This window comes from Diorhabda sublineata, chromosome 9, assembly GCF_026230105.1.
Source record: "Diorhabda sublineata isolate icDioSubl1.1 chromosome 9, icDioSubl1.1, whole genome shotgun sequence".
Lineage (NCBI taxonomy): Eukaryota > Metazoa > Arthropoda > Insecta > Coleoptera > Chrysomelidae > Diorhabda > Diorhabda sublineata.
Window position 1 is genome coordinate 1,658,354 of NC_079482.1, and position 16,908 is coordinate 1,675,261.

General features: G+C 28.4%; 4 protein-coding genes across 4 annotated transcripts in view; 1 reads left to right on the plus strand and 3 right to left on the minus strand.

The window, feature by feature from the left end:
• Window positions 1-16,908, minus strand: part of LOC130449092 (uncharacterized protein PF3D7_1120600-like) — a 58,831-nt gene that overhangs the window by 20,246 nt on the left and 21,677 nt on the right. The window contains exon 2 of the mRNA XM_056786763.1: window positions 8,205-8,235. Coding sequence (XP_056642741.1) covers window positions 8,205-8,223 — 19 coding nt within the window. The 5' untranslated portion in view covers window positions 8,224-8,235. The remainder of the gene's footprint in view (window positions 1-8,204; window positions 8,236-16,908) is intronic.
• Window positions 928-1,992, minus strand: LOC130449096 (transcriptional adapter 1-like). Its single transcript, XM_056786766.1, has 2 exons — window positions 1,942-1,992; window positions 928-1,882 (listed from the first exon to the last, which is right to left on the minus strand). The coding sequence occupies exons 1-2, from the start codon at window positions 1,943-1,945 to the stop codon at window positions 1,023-1,025; spliced, it is 864 nt and encodes a 287-aa protein (XP_056642744.1). The 5' UTR covers window positions 1,946-1,992; the 3' UTR covers window positions 928-1,022.
• Window positions 3,566-16,908, plus strand: part of LOC130449091 (chitin synthase chs-2) — a 62,843-nt gene continuing 49,500 nt past the window's right edge. The window contains exon 1 of the mRNA XM_056786760.1: window positions 3,566-4,170. The gene's annotated coding sequence lies outside the window, so the exon portion shown is untranslated. The remainder of the gene's footprint in view (window positions 4,171-16,908) is intronic.
• Window positions 10,298-15,286, minus strand: LOC130449093 (casein kinase I-like). Its single transcript, XM_056786764.1, has 2 exons — window positions 15,051-15,286; window positions 10,298-14,819 (listed from the first exon to the last, which is right to left on the minus strand). Exon 2 carries the CDS (start codon window positions 14,631-14,633, stop codon window positions 13,374-13,376), a length of 1,260 nt encoding a protein of 419 aa, XP_056642742.1. The 5' UTR covers window positions 14,634-14,819; window positions 15,051-15,286; the 3' UTR covers window positions 10,298-13,373.

The following is a 16,908-nucleotide window of genomic DNA, read 5'->3' on the forward strand; positions in this document are numbered from 1 at the left end:
ATTTTGGCAACACTGCGTCATTATTTCAACAAAGGCACCCAACAACACTAATTAGAAATCAATACTAGAGATCCAATATTAAGAACCTGTTTGGCTTTTTATTGCTCAAATTATTTATTATGTTCTTTTCATATATTAATTAATAATTAGTTTCAAATATAATTCAACAAAAAGTAACTTTGACCGAGAAAGTGTCGAACCATCTAAAAGCACTAACTTCACAATGGTTTTAGTAAGGGCCGGATTTAGTATTTTCGTTTCTAAAAACCTGGTCTATATGTTAATCGCTTAAACATAACTCAACAATGCCATTTTGAAGAAAAAGCATTATTTACATTACGTATTTTGTATTTAAAAGTAACAATTTAGATTTCCATCGAAAACGCTGAATAGTGTCTTGAATGACGTCACGGCATGTAAAACAAACCTATTTCAATAAGTGTCAATTCTAAACTGTTTTCTATAAATGAATCCTTCGTTTTACATGTACTGTATAATGCCACAGTGTAAAAGTACAAGCATAAAAACGCCAGACAAATTATTTATATGTTTTGTCCAAGAATATTAACATACTAAATGCTAAAACAATTCAGAGTAACCTACTCTGTGGTATGAAAACGTCAATAACAACAATGACGTTTTGCGTGACGTGACACTTTCTGATTGGTGTTCGAAGTCATGTGACTATTTTTATAAAATTTATTTTCTAGAGATATTTATAATCATTAATATTGACGAGGAATGGTCACTATTTTTTTTCTTACCTATGTTCCTTCATTTATAATTAGAAACTATAAACCAAGAAATTCGTTATTAGTGGACCCAAGCCTATTGAAAACAATTTTGATCTAAAAGAATGATTTATATTTTTAAGGGTTAATGTTAATAAAATGTCAAATTTTCCAAATTTGATTAAAATTAGCAGCCTCGAAGTTAAAAACAAGATTTTCTTATCTTTATTGAGTCAAATATTACAAACAATACAATAAATTAACAAGGTTATGCACAAAATTTCATTTTCTTCAATCACTATCATCCTCATCGCTTAACTGGAGGCTTAATTTGAATAAATTGGTGCTATTAATAGTGTGCAACCCTAATATCGATGGATTATCTCTGATGGTATCATACAACAGTTTAACACTCAGGGTGTTATTAAATTTAGGTTTCTTAGCACAAGAATAAGCAAAAGCGATATTTTGCTCGATACTTTCCAAAGATTGTTTATATTTCGGTCTAAACGTATCATCTTCATCCACAACTTCTACTTTAGACTCCAACGAATCGTCTATTATATTGTTAGAGTTCCTCACAAATGGATCGGGGATCGGATGATTAAAACCGAACTGAAATTTCCCGTCTCTAATTTTATAACCTTTCTTTTTTGATATCATAGCTGTTATTATATTTTTAACGAATACTTGACAAGAATGTACCATTAGTTCAGTTACTTTTTCGTTTGCACCTTGCATTCCGTTTTCCCATGCTACTATAGCTACCCTACAAGATACGAAGCTACTGTCCGGAAGGAATAGCTCCGCTGCGGCGCTACGATTCTCGAAATCAGACGGAGGAACTGCAGTCGGACTGGAGGGTTGAATGTAATCCGAATAATCGATGTATTCGAAACCCCCTTTTTCGTTCGACAAACGCGTATTTTTCGGTTTATTATTTGAACTACATTTGGCTAGGATGGCTAGAAGGAAAAAATTGTGGCATCGTATCTGTTCTTCTGTTACTAATAACTTTCTTACGTTACTGTCGAATGTGTCTTTATTTATTGGAGAACTAAACAGAAACCATTTTCTAAGAAGAGAAAAATATTCTTTTTTTTGTTCTTCCGTTAAACAGGATTCTAGTTCTTTTCGAGATTCATTCAAATCTACAAAAATAAAATGAATTATTCCATAAACTGTTACCTGTTTTTACATTTTTGTTTACCCATAATGAACTAATATTTACGTTTTTGACATAACCACGTAAATAAACATAGACGAATAAAATTATATAGAGTAAACTTTCTATTAAACTGTCAATCCGTTATGTATATACAACCATAATTAGAATTTGTAAATAGTATTGCCTACGTAGTAGTAACTACAGTCTATTCAATTTTTTTGTGATAATCAATCTAGTTAACAGAAAATTCTGATTGAGTAAGCTAATGTTACATTTTACAAAATGTATTAGTATTAATAGTATTATTAAAAACAATAAATAAATAAAATAAATTGATATATAACCGTACTTGACTGGGTAAATAGTCTACAGTTTTAGCTCATCATAACAGAAAAGAAGAATATGACATTACAAATAACCATAGATAAATATAAAATACGAATTAGGAGTTTCGTGAAACAAATGTTTATTGTTTCATATTCGATCACAGATATAATTAATTTTGTGATCAAATGAAAATGTAGGCAACTATAACTACAATATTCAATGTAGTTTGCCTATGTATTAGATATTGAAACGTTTTTATTTTATTCCATTACATCAAAATTAAATAATGATATGTTTATCTCCAAATAATAAATTAATGAATGTTTTTGCACAAAAATTTTATTTGCATTATTTTAGAATGCATTATTTATAATTTATTCTATATCTATCTTTAAACAATTACGAAACACCATTGTTAACAAGGTTTTGCTTTTTGTAAATGACATTGAACTTTAAGCGTAGGTAAGAAGGTATCGAATCATTTGACATCCGCTTTTATAATAAATACAAGGGAAGTTCAAAAATTGTCAAGATTTGGTTGACTCAACGTGATTAAATTAATTTGCAGTTAGTTGATGGTTGTATATTTGTAAGAAATTTATTAAAATTAACCGCAAACTTACTCATTTAAAAAAAACATTCCATTTCTTGAATGATAAAACTTTTTCGTAATGTTACGTAAGCACTATTTATTACAATTTCTGTTTACACAAAAAAGTACAGTTAACCTAAAAAATTTTAAATAGAAATCCGTGATATAGAAAATAGGAAAAAGGCGGGAAAGTTTTAAAAGATGTTACAATTACTAAAGAAAAAAAAATTAAGTGGAATTTAATCATTTTTCTATTGTTCAACTCATACAATTTAAACAAATCTGTTTAAGCATAACGAACACGTAGAGATAACAATCGAATAGCTACGGAAATACACGAGAAACAATAGGAGAGAAATGTTTTATGATGAATCGATATCTGTGTGAAAAAAACGTAAAAAAAATCTTTAAAGTTTTGATATGTTTATGTTTCTGAATGTTTTTAATTTTAGGTCTCTTGATTTAAAATTAGTTTCCTGTATAATTTTTCAAAGACAGATCAAAATTTGACGTTTCGACTTCTTTTAGTGTTTTTCAAACACTGACAATTTTAATAAAAACTAAAAGAAGTAGAAACGTCAAATTTTTATCTGTCTATACCTAAAATCAAAAACATTTAGAAGCATAAAAAGTTATTGGATATTATTTTATTTCAATCTTTCCATACAGGGTGTTCTTTATGTAAACGGAAATTTATAATTATAAATCGTTGTAATAGTATTCATATAAATCGTTGTTGCCAAATTTAACAATAAATAACGTTTTGAAATGCAATCACGCATGCGTATAAGTACGTTTATTAAATTTATGACTATTTAAAAACATTCCATGCGAATTAAAAGAAGAATAATTGTATTAAAATAAGGTTATTATATTTCTTCAAAGTAATTATTACTTTCTTCATCGAATAAATTGGTAATATAGCCTATTTTAATGATTAATATTAGGATTCACTTTCTTCTTGGAATCTCGTCTTAAATTTGTGTTTCAACAACACTCGGTGTGAATCACATTTAAGAATCTTCCGAATTACGAACTTGTGACATACCACGGAAACCTGTGAAAAAGTTCTTCCGCGGTAGCCAAGACATTCTTCGCGCGCTGGCGCATTCATTTAAAAGTGAATGGTGGAAACTCTTCGAATTCTCGATGTGTCAGTTCTTCACGGACCGTGGTGATAGACTAAATCGACTGGATTGGGATCGCAGAAACCACGCGAACGACGATTTTATAAAGGGTTTTTCGAAAATGAGATACAAAAAATTGATGTGAAATATTCGTGAATAATTTATAGTGGTGTAGTTCGGTTGATTTTTTGTAGGAAGTAAATAGAAAGGAGGATATTATTTTAGGTAAGTTATTCATCGTTTGTTTATTAATTGTTATTCGTGGGACGTAAAACGTACAGTTACTTATGGTGTGCTACATTTTTTTTTTCAAATAAACACGTGATTTGAATATTGATATCAAAATTAATATTTGAGATATAAAATAAAATCTTAATTAAAAAAAATATATATATATAAAAATATTATTAGTAATTTTATATTAAATTTTATATCAAATTTTGACAGTATTATCGTAATTCGTAAGTTATTAATTCATAGAGTTTTTAAATTTTCTATGTTTAAGGAGATTTCAAATTTTTTCTGATAGATGGCGGTAGCTACGCCGTTTGCATTAATGCTTGAATCCACACCACTTAAGCCTATTAATTTCAATGTGTTACCAGTGTATTTTCTGTATTTTTGTAAAAATTCATATAAATTTTATGAAATATTGAAGAAATTAATTATTTTTAAATGAATTACTATTTAGACTATATTTGAGAATTCAGCAGCGGATCATTATTACGAGGGCTGCTTGAAAAGTTTCTAAACTTAACCTCACTTATAAATAAAAAAAAATTAAAAACATATAAAAATATTATTAGTAATTTTATATTAAATTTTTCTAGTTTCCTTAACATGTATTATTATACAGTACGTCGTATTTGACAGTATTATCGTCATAGATAGTTATTAATTCATAGAGTTTTTAAATTTTCTATGTTTAAGGAGATTTCAAATTTTTTCTGATAGATGGCGGTAGCTACGCCGTTTGCATTAATGCTTGAATCCACACCACTTAAGCCTATTAATTTCAATTTGTTACCAGTGTATTTTCTGTATTTTTGTAAAAATTCATATAAATTTTATGAAATATTGAAGAAATTAATTATTTTTAAATGAATTACTATTTAGACTATATTTGAGAATTCAGCAGCGGATCATTATTACGAGGGCTGCTTGAAAAGTTTCTAAACTTAACCTCACTTATAAATAAAAAAAAATTAAAAACATATAAAAATATTATTAGTAATTTTATATTAAATTTTTCTAGTTTCCTTAACATGTATTATTATACAGTACGTCGTATTTGACAGTATTATCGTCATAGATAGTTATTAATTCATAGAGTTTTTAAATTTTCTATGTTTAAGGAGATTTCAAATTTTTTCTGATAGATGGCGGTAGCTACGCCGTTTGCATTAATGCTTGAATCCACACCACTTAAGCCTATTAATTTCAATTTGTTACCAGTGTAGTATTTTCTGTATTTTTGTAAAAATTCATATAAATTTTATGAAATATTGAAAAAATCAATCGTTTTATATGAATCACTATTTAGACTAGATTTGAGGATTCAGCAGCGTATCATTATTACGAGGACTGCTTGAAAAGTTTCTAAACTTAACCTCACTTATAAATAAAAAAAAATTAAAAATATATAAAACTATTATTAGTAATTTTATATTAAATTTTTCTAGTTTCCTTAACATGTATTATTATACAGTACGTCGTATTTGACAGTATTATCGTCATAGATAGTTATTAATTCATAGAGTTTTTAAATTTTCTATGTTTAAAAAGATTTCATTTTTTTTCTGATAGATGGCGGTAGCTACGCAGTTTGCATTAATGCTTGAATCGACACCACTTAAGCCTCTTATTTTCAATGTGTTACCAGTGTAGTATTTTCTGTATTTTTGTAAAAATTCATCTAAATTTTATGAAATATTGAAAAAATAAATCCTTTTAAATGAACTACTCTTTAGACTAGATTTGAGGATTCAGCAGCGTATCATTATTACGAGGACTGCTTGAAAAGTTTATAAACGTAACCTCACTTACAAATAAAAAAATTATACCAAAGTATTAATTTAGAATCAATTTATAACACCGCCAGACCTTGATGGTTCAAAAAAACGTTACAAATATTATAAATTATGATCACTTTCACTAGATGAATAACCATGGACTGAATGCCGATATTTAAATGTCGTATCTAATATACAGAGAGAGTTTGTATTAGAAACATAAATCATTTAACATGTGTGTGGAAACGGACCTAAAGTAAGGTAGGTATGGGGGAGATCTTCTCCCTGGAGAAATGTCATCACGACTTAAGCGAGTTTTTTTTTTATTATAACCTCCAAGGAAACAAAATAACCGGTAGAATTGTAAATTCTGATTGATATTAAATAAACATTAGAAAAAAAATGTAAATGATCAGAAAGCTCATAATGATTTATCAAACACATTATAATAACAATATGGAATATTAGAAAATGTGGTAGGTAGTTCGAAATTACAATTCCGTGACGTCTTCTACGAGTTGAATATATTGATAGAATACGTGTTCGGATTTTATTATTCGAATTGTATAAAGGTTTTCTCACGATTCAAATTATCGTTTTTTTTTACCTTCCATTTAAATTTAGTAACAATGATTGTCAGTTTTTAGGAAATTTCCAAAAAAAAAATATCACAGAATGTTTTAGATAACTACTATTTACTCAACATTGAAATAGAACTCTATGTCCCATGTTGGAATCGATTCAATTGTATCGATTTTTTCAAATCGATAATCTTAACCATATACTCTACATTAAAACGAAATTAATAAGTAATATACATTATTATTAATATATTTAGACTCTTATTCGGCTATTAATATCGATAATTTATGATTATTTCAAAGTAAATACTGATATTTCTGCTAATCGTACTGAATTATGCAACACATTATACCAGACGACGTTTGACAGTTTTAGTAAAATTAATATAACCCACAAAAAGTTTATAAAGTATATAAAAAAGTTATGTCTACGTCACTGTTAACATTAATGTCGATTACAATGTTTCATCCTCAATAGTTATCTACATAAAACTAATTGGTACACGATATTCAATCACTTTAAGTATACTTTTAGTTTTCTATTTACTTACACAAAATACTGTTATGTTTACTGTCAATTATTTATAAATATATTCCCAACTTAGCAATCCGTAAATTATTCATCTATTGAATAAGAAGCTTGAATGTTTTATAGTACGGGAGATGTTTCGAGTGTTTAATTTTAATTCAAGGTCATTTGATATAGATATACACACTTCTTTCGAGTACACTTTAATTTATTCTTGTCTATGAGCTTGTATGCTTGTCAGTTGTCAAATAAAAAAAATACCATAGAACTATAACTTAAATTTGACAGAGCGTAGCAACCGCCCAAAAAACGCGTTAATATATGTATCATAGAACTATAAGCCGAATTTGACAGGGCGCAAAAACAGCTGATCAATCGATATAAATATATACAGAGTAAACATAAAAAGTTTTCAAACGAAAGTTATTTGATTACTAGAAGTTATTGAGTATTTGAAAAATTGTTATACAGGGTGAGCCATATATAGAGGGGTAGGCCGATTTCTATGTATTTTTAATTTGTATAAATCGTGAAATTCGGAAAGTTATTGATATATACAGTATTTGAAATAAATAATGAAGAAATAAAAATGTCAATTCGAGGTTATCGGGTATCTTAGCTTATGCTGCCCAGACTATAATTTAAATTGTATACAACTTGTGGGAATCTTGCGGAATGTATTACATAAAAGTGACTAATATTTGTGCTATATTTAGAGTTTAGTTCATTGTGACAATTATACAACAAAATTGTTGATTAATTCTCTAATATATCAATTTTAAGTATAATTTAATAAATAACAAATATTAAAATACTCTTTAAATGATAGTTGTATTGAAATTTATGTATATTTGTGTTTAATTTTATTCACCCCGACGAAAATATTGAAAACAATATGGCAAAACTAAATTTCTATATTGTGTACTACTCTAAACTAGATTAATTGCTCCACACTGTATAAAACGTGAAAAAAAACTCTTGTTTACGTTTATAGTGATACAAATTGCACGCAAAACACGATTGGTAACTTTCTAATTTACTTTTTCGTTAAACTAGATTATATGTAATATATTTATTTAAAGAAATTGTGTAGGTTGTGTTGTATAACAATATTTATATGTAAATAGTATCACTTACCCCATTTTTTTGTTTTCATACACTTTTTCCACTGAAAAAAAAAACTCCTGAAAGTGATTTAACCTCAACACACTTTTATTAAAAACATCAGTTTTTCAATAATGGCATTAATTTAACAAATTTATAGTTCTACCCTCGTAAGTTTATATAAAACCGTAATATATCGATGTTTTTAACGATTTTTATGATTACCACAAATTTTAACGTAACCACTTTCTCTTACTTTCCACACATATGTTAATGATTGTTATTTTGAATTATTGTATATACGTTAGTCTGGTCTTCTCCCCTTATTTGATATAAAAACTCTTCCTTATAATGAGGAAATAGATTTTATGAAATGAAATTTTAACTACATTATTTTCTAAGAACAAATAAAATTAGGTTATGTTATCTATTAAACAAGAAGGGCTTTTGGAAACTATGATCGAGTTTACCCGATCACGAAGTTCGGAAAATACAAAACTAAACAACCACGGTCACGATTTAATATAAATCAGTTGCGATGGAATACAACGTTGCCTAGTTTCTTTCTTAACGTAAGTCGTGAAAATACATAATATTGAAATTACGAAATATATGATACAATGATCTAAAGAATAAGTTTTAATTTTACGACGGAGTTCAATTATTAAGAGTAAAATAAATAAAAAATATCTCAATACCACAGTAATGATTTTACTTCAAACACATCAATTGTGTAATTTTAAACCGTTCACTTAATACTTCAACTAGATATAGAAACAATTCAGCAGTGTATCATTATTACGAGGGCTGCTTGAAAAGTTTCATAACTTAACCTCACTTATAAATAAAAAAAAATTAATAATATATAAAAATATTATTAGTGATTTTATATTAAATTTCTCTAGTTTCCTAAATATGTTTTATTATACAGTACGTCGTATTTGACAGTATTATCGTCATAGATAGTTATTAATTCATAGAGTTTTTAAATTTTCTATGTTTAAGATTTCAAATTTTTTCTGATAGATGGCGGTAGCTACGCCGTTTACATTAATGCTTGAATCGACACCACTTAAGCCTCTTATTTTCAATGTGTTACCAGTGTAGTATTTTCTGTATTTTTGTAAAAATTTAACTATATAAGTTTCTAAGAACAAATAAAATTAGGTTATGTTATCTATTAAACAAGAAGGGCTTTTGGAAACTATGATCGAGTTTACCCGATCACGAAGTTCGGAAAATACAAAACTAAACAACCACGGTCACGATTTAATATAAATCAGTTGCGATGGAGTACAACGTTGCCTAGTTTCAGTCTTAACGTAAGTCGTGAAGTTCTATTAGACAATGCATAATTATAAAGAATGAAATAAACAAAAAATATCTCAATACCACAGTAATGATTTTATTTCAAACACATCAATTGTGTAATTTTAAATCATTCACTTAATACTTCAACTAGATATAGAAACAATTAAATAACGTAATCGTTATAAAATTTATTGAAGCACGGTTATTATAAAAAAAAATTTACAATATTTATTAGCTTCAATTTTGGAACTTTTTCATTTATGATACAGTTAAAAATAAATAATATAAATTAATGAGTTTCGAATCAAATAATCATGATTTTTATAATTGACCTGATGTTGAAAATACTGGCAACAATGCTAGAATAATCCGTTTTTATGACCGTGGCTGTTTAAGGATTTGGTTCGTCGTTTGGAAACCGAATTAAATCACATAATATGATAGAAGCCTTTATATTCCTGTGTATCATGGCTAAATTTGATCAATTGGTGTTTTTTTTTTGTTTTTTAGGTTTAAAAATTAATATTGTATTGCAGAACTTAACAAATCATTTTATCATGCTATTATATCTAATAAACTTTGAATTAAATTATTTCGGTTTCTACTGATTGTATTACAATTTTTTTTTTTTCAAAATGTGTGGTTTTTTAAAGTCTATTCTTCAATAATTTGAAACGGAAGTTACTGCACCTCGAAATTGTAAAAATGGAAAAAATATTTGCGAAAATTTCAAATTTTGAATACCGTAATCAGTATTTGCAAGTTACGTTGCAATTTTCAGAAGAATTCATTTGAAAAAATATGAAATAAAACTGCAATCCAACATTAGATATATTTTTAATAACAAGTCCAGGAAGCTGTTAAAATATCATTGAATATTATATTTAACAATCAAAATAAATGAAAAATTTCAAGACTGTTAATCGCTTATATTATTTTTTATAATAATAAATTAAGTATTTACAATAATTATCAATTAAACAACCATATATAAAGTGATGTATTACTATTTCAAAACATTACATTTTCTCCGTCTCCAAACTTTTTTTGAAAGTCTGACAACATTGTTGAGAGGTGCTTTACGTCAACGTACATAAATTTTTATAATACGGAGGTAGATCTCATCGACCTACCCTCGTATAAGTCTTGTATCTGTAAATGCTAATTCAGCATATTTGATTCAGATAATTTTTTTTGAATAACTATCACTTTAGAATCCAAGGTGACGAATTATCATATCTATCTTGAATTTAACGACATTAGTCAGCTTTATTATTATCATATCAATGCCTGCGTCTTAAAAATATAATCAATTAAAAAGTAACGTGGTGTTTGTTATCAACTCAAATTGGTCGTGCAAAAAATTCCATTAGATTTCGTTTTTTTTAATTCCGTCGTTAAATAAAAATTTAATCATATTATTTGACTAATTTATGATCATAATTTTTTTGTAGATCATAAATATTGAGTTTATATTACAAGTTACAAAACTGATCATAGAAATGAAAGATTTATTCGCAAGATCTGTTCGTTACCAGCGCTGTACGCGTTCGTGAAGTGGTACTAAATATATTTATAACTGCGTGTACGTTTGTTTTTGCAATTCATTCACTTCCTTTAAATGATATTAACGAACAGCCTCTTCGAACACATGTTATAAAAGTGACTGGAAAATCATATAAACGAAGGCCAATATCATTTTGACAGTTTATTATTACATGTGATATTATTTGAGAATATGTACAGGGAAACATCATATGAATATGGTTATTTTTATTACCTATGCTAAAAAATAAAAACATGTCTTAAATATATAGACTAGAATTCAACAGTCGCTTTGATTTTTTTAAACCTAATAAAAATATTTAAAAATACAAAAAAAGTTACGTGACTTAGATTAAATTAATGTTTTCTACAACCTCGTTATTTTAACACATTTATATTTACTATACGAGGTGTGTTCAAAAATATGGTCGATTATTTTTTTCAAATTGTAGCAATTTATGGGTTTCTTGATGGCAAATTTTCTTGATTTTATAAGCCATCGGAGAAAATTCTAACTGTTTCTCAGAATTTTGTTCATTTTCTGGAACTTTGTGAGACGATTCTATCAATTTTGGTGGCCTAATGGTGTTAGGTTAGGGAATATCGAAGAAATAAAAAAAAACTTGATTTAAAGAAATTGAAAGAAACACTTAGAATTATCGAAAAAAACGTTCATAGAAAAAAAGAAATTTCGAGTAAATTCAAGAAAAAACGAAGACACTACAGAAAATTTGAAGATATAGAAAAAATTTTCGAAAAATTGAAGAAATAACAAAAACTTGAATTGAAGAAACTGAAGAAATCACTGAAAATTGTATTGAAGAAATCGCAAAAAAATTGAAGAAACTGACGAAAAAAGCATTCGTAGAAAAGAAGAAATTTCAAAGGAATTCAAGAAAACAAGAAGAAATTGTAGAAAAATTCAAGATAAAGGAAAATTTTTTGGAAAATTAAGAAATGACAAAAGATGGAATTGAAGAAAACTGAAGAAATCGCTAAAAATTGAAGAAATTGCACAATTGAGGAAAAAAGAAGAACTTTAAGAAACTTAGGAAAAAAGAGAAATTGGAGGAGAAGAAGAAATTGGGGAAAAAGAAGAAATTGAGGGGGAAAAGAAGAAATTCGAGAATTTGAGGAAAAAGAAGAAATGGAGGGAAAAAAGGAGAAATTTAAGAAATTCAGGAAAAAATGAGAAATTGGAGGAAAAGAAGAAATTGGGGGAAAAGAAGAAATTGAGGGGGAAAGAAGAAATGGAGGGAAAAAGAAGAAATTGAGGGAAAAAAGAAGAAATTTGAGAAATTGAGGAAAAAGAAGAAATGGAGGGAAAAAAGAGGAAATTTAAGAAATTCGGGCAAAAAGTAGAAATTGGGGAAAAAGAAGAAATTGAGGGGAAAAAGAAGAAATTTGAGAAATTGGGGGAAAAGAAGAAATTGAGGAAAAAAGAAGAAATTTAAGGAATTGGGGAAAAAGAAGAAATTTAAGAAATTGAGGAAAGGGGGGAAAGAAGAAATTGAGGAAAAAGAAGAAATTGAGGGGGGAAAGAAGAAATTCGAGAATTTGAGGAAAAAGAAGAAATGGGGGGAAAAAGGAGAAATTAAGGGGGAAAAGAAGAAATTTGAGAAATTGAGGGAAAAAAGAGGAAATTTAAGAAATTCAGGCAAAAAGTAGAAATTGGGGAAAAAGAAGAAATTGAGGGGGAAAGAAGAAATTTGAGAAATTGAGGAAAAAGAAGAAATGGAGGGAAAAAGAAGAAATTGAGGGAAAAAAGAAGAAATTTGAGAAATTGAGGAAAAAGAAGAAATGGAGGGGAAAAAGAGGAAATTTATGAAATTCAGGCAAAAAGTAAAAATTGGGGAAAAAGAAGAAATTTAAGAAATCGAGGATAAAGTAGAAATGGAGGGAAAAAGAAGAAATTGAGGAAAAGAAGAAGAAATTTGAGAAATTGGGGAAAAAGAAGAAATTTAAGGAATTGGGGAAAAAGAAGAAATTGAGGGAAAAAAGAAGGAATTTGAGAAATTGAGGAAAACGAAGAAATGGGGGGGAAAAAGAAGAAAGTTAAGAAATTGAGGAAAAAAGAAGAAATTCAAGACATGTCAAAAAAGCATTAGTAGAAAAGAAGAAATTTCAAATGAATTCGAGAAGAAAAAAATAAATTACAGAGAATTTCAAGATAAAGTCGAAATTTTCGGAAAACTGAACAAATCACCAAGAAGAAAGTGCGGAAAAATTAAATTTAAGGAATTTTAGAAACGATGAAGAAAAAATTAAGTAATTTTTGAATCACCTCGTATAACATAAATATGTTCACCTACAACAATATAACCCATCCCTTACAGAATTTATAATTCATTTATCCGACACAACTTTCTTCTTTTTCCTCTTGAAGAACCCGCAACATTTGGTGTCTTCCACAACTTCAACGTTTTTGGTTTGTGTGATGGGTGTATTACTGTGCGCCATTGAATTACCACCTTGGAGCTCCCCGTTGGCGGAATTGACTAATAAAAACGAACCGGGTCGTTCGATCGGCGTCAAATTCCCCCCGGCGCCATGTTTGGCATTATTAACACGCTTTTCTCGTATCGGAGATATGGCGAATTCCTGAGTGGCCGTCGGTAAAGATCCCGCCGATAAGTTAGTAGTTTTCCCCGACCAATCGAATTCGCCGTCATCAATGCAACCCTTATTTTTAAATAAATTGATAAACAAATTTCTCAGGTATTCGTAATCTGGCGTTTCGAAGAAATCCAATCTTCGGACGTAACGTAAATACGTCGCCATTTCTTCGGGGTAACCTTTACATAAACTTTCTATCGACGTTTCCCTTTTGGTATCGCCGATTTTTTGATAACGTTCCTTCAAAGTATCCGCCTTGAGTCCTTGCCACGGTAAAGAACCTCTCAAAAAATACATAAACATGTGACCTAAAGCTTCTAAATCGTCTCTTCTCGATTGTTCTCTACCTAAATGTGTGTTTATCGACATATATCTCGCGGTGCCCGTTAAAGATTTATGTTCTCTGTACGGTATATGCTTGTTGGTTTCCGGTTCGATATATTCTTTAGCTAAACCGAAATCGATGATGTGTATAACGTTCTCTCTTTTACTACCATTACGACCTATGAGGAAATTTTCCGGTTTTACGTCCCTGTATATAAGATGCCTCGAATGAACGTACTCGATTCTATGTAAAAGCTGTATCGCTATTACCAAAACTGTTTTTAGAGAAAATTTACGATCACAAACATCAAATAAATCCTCTAAACTAGGGCCTAATAATTCCATAACCAGAGCGTTGAATTTACTACAAGGTCCAAAGTAATAAACATCAGGTATACCTTCGTGATTTCCCAATAACTTATAATATCTATATTCTAAATGCAGTTGAGGAGCTTTTGTTTTAAACGGTTCCAATTTTATTGCTACATGTTCATTAGTATACAAGTTTTTCCCTAAACGAAGTTCCCCGAAATTTCCACATCCTATCTTCTTACCAACTTTGAAATTAGGGCCGACCATAAGCACAGTGGAAGTAGAATTTGAGCTCGAATCATTATTACCATGGGTTTTTGATGAATTTCTTAATTTCTGGTCCCCTTTGTCCATGGTAATAAAGTAAATACTAAATTGATAATTGTGCTTCCGCAACTCTAATTTATTTCAATCACATTATATACTATCACAGTTAATAAAAATTACTTGTCATCACTAAAATTAATCACGTATTTAACACGAATTATTTTGAATTTTCTAAACAAACTTCATCTAAGTTGAACCCCATGCATTAAGTACCTAAAATAAAATTTAAACATTGATAAACTACTGATAACGTATTGTTACATGGGATAATAAACCAAAAATGCAATAAATTTCGTCTAAAATAACTCGATTAATTTTATGAAATAAGCTAAACTCAAGTAAATAAAATCGTGTTATCTACTACATAATTTACATTTTTAAACAATAAAACGTTTATAGCTAACAGAAATCATTAAAACTAAAAACAAATTATCTCGTATTTACCTTAATATGGGTCTTGGGTAATCAATTTTTATATCTCAACACAATTCCAGAAACACTTTCACGTTTCAAAAATAACTTTTGTAATGGAATCATTACAATCCGTATACCTGTCTGGCTACTTAAAACGTAAATTAAATTAAATTAGAATTGATTTAAAAATCTCCCATTACTAAATCTGAAACATTTTACCACCCACACAGTCACCTATACGAATTCATAACCTAATTTTTGACTATTATGATACTCAGGTACAAATGACATATGACATATATTAATGACTACGGGTGCATTCCACTAAGCGCTCACAACAATGTACGTAGACAATTATTTTCTGCAGCGATAATTAAATATTTGTTGATGCGTCACAAGAATGCTTTAAAACTTAGTCATAACGTCATTAGTGACGTTCTCGCAGCGAAGACAACGATCGTAGTTGCTATGTGGAACGCCCAAAAAAGTATTTCTGGTGTTGTGAACGCATCATACGTGTGTTGATAAAGCGAACAGTGAAATTATCTCAAACATATATTTATATTTAATTAAATAGTTTTCTAATTATTATTGTTATAATAATTGAGAACAATGGATCATGTTTTATGAAAAGATTGCGTTTAATATAGCGTGTAGGATTTATATTATACAATCGTAATTATTTTGCTCCAATTCTCACGAAAATGTCATTTATAAAATAACTCACTATTCTAAATTTGATTTTTGCTTATGATTACTATTTTTTTTTTAAATATCTAAAGTATTATTTAATACTGATCAGTATATTTGAGTTTTTAAACCTATTTTCAACTTACAAATTTTCCCTTGTTGTTAGACAACCCAAATTTCGTTCAATTGACAATTAAGATACCGTCATTTATTTATATTTCGTAAGTGAAAAATATGGTAAATAAATAATAGGCACTTGAAATTTTAATAAAACAACCAACGTTTAGTGGTACGTCTTTTTTATGGCAATTATGGTTACACGGCAGATGTAAACTCGTCTGACCTACTTTCACTTACAACATACGCTAGACGATCAGCTGTACGATATCGATACAAGATGCACGCATCGGGTTTTCAATAAAAACCACTTTTGTATAGATTGGCACTCACTCAAAAATAAATTTATACATCTCACAAAGGATTTATTAACATTTTCTGTCTATATTATTGATGATGGCCATAATAAAACATAAAAATAATACATTTATATCAATATTCGATGTATTGTACGATTCTTCTTTTTTATATATAATCAGATGTTTGTTTGCTAATCGTCTATCACTTCAATCCTCTCAATAGAAAACATTGACCTTCTAATCGAAATGTCAAAATATGATTAACTAAAATGACTACAAGGAGAGTTTAAAAATTTGAGGTGATAATTATTTTTATAATGAATAAAACATTTTAATGTTAATAAATTACATTTTTTAGGTTAATATCCTATTTTTTACATATTATGACCTTTTGCAAATATCAATCCCAAATTATTTCAATGATTCATCAACTTTGTATTCCGCCATTTTTAATCTGGTTGTTTTCCTTCATTTATATGACAACCCGCTGTCATTACATAAACGAAAACAGTATGCAGCCTTTATCTTCAATCAAAATTTTTGTGTAATGATATTTGACTCGATAGAATCATTGACCTTTCTTTAATTGAAATATAGTTATACCGCGAAACACAGTATATACACCAAAGGTCAAAAGTTTCAATATTCATATTATGGAGTTCATATAGAGACCTGCGCACAAACACTCTTCAGCCTACTGCAACCTCTTAACTAGTTTTAATGATTAACTTTTAACCGGTAGTGTATATAAAGAAGTCTACAAAAGTCTACAATTTGAGGTT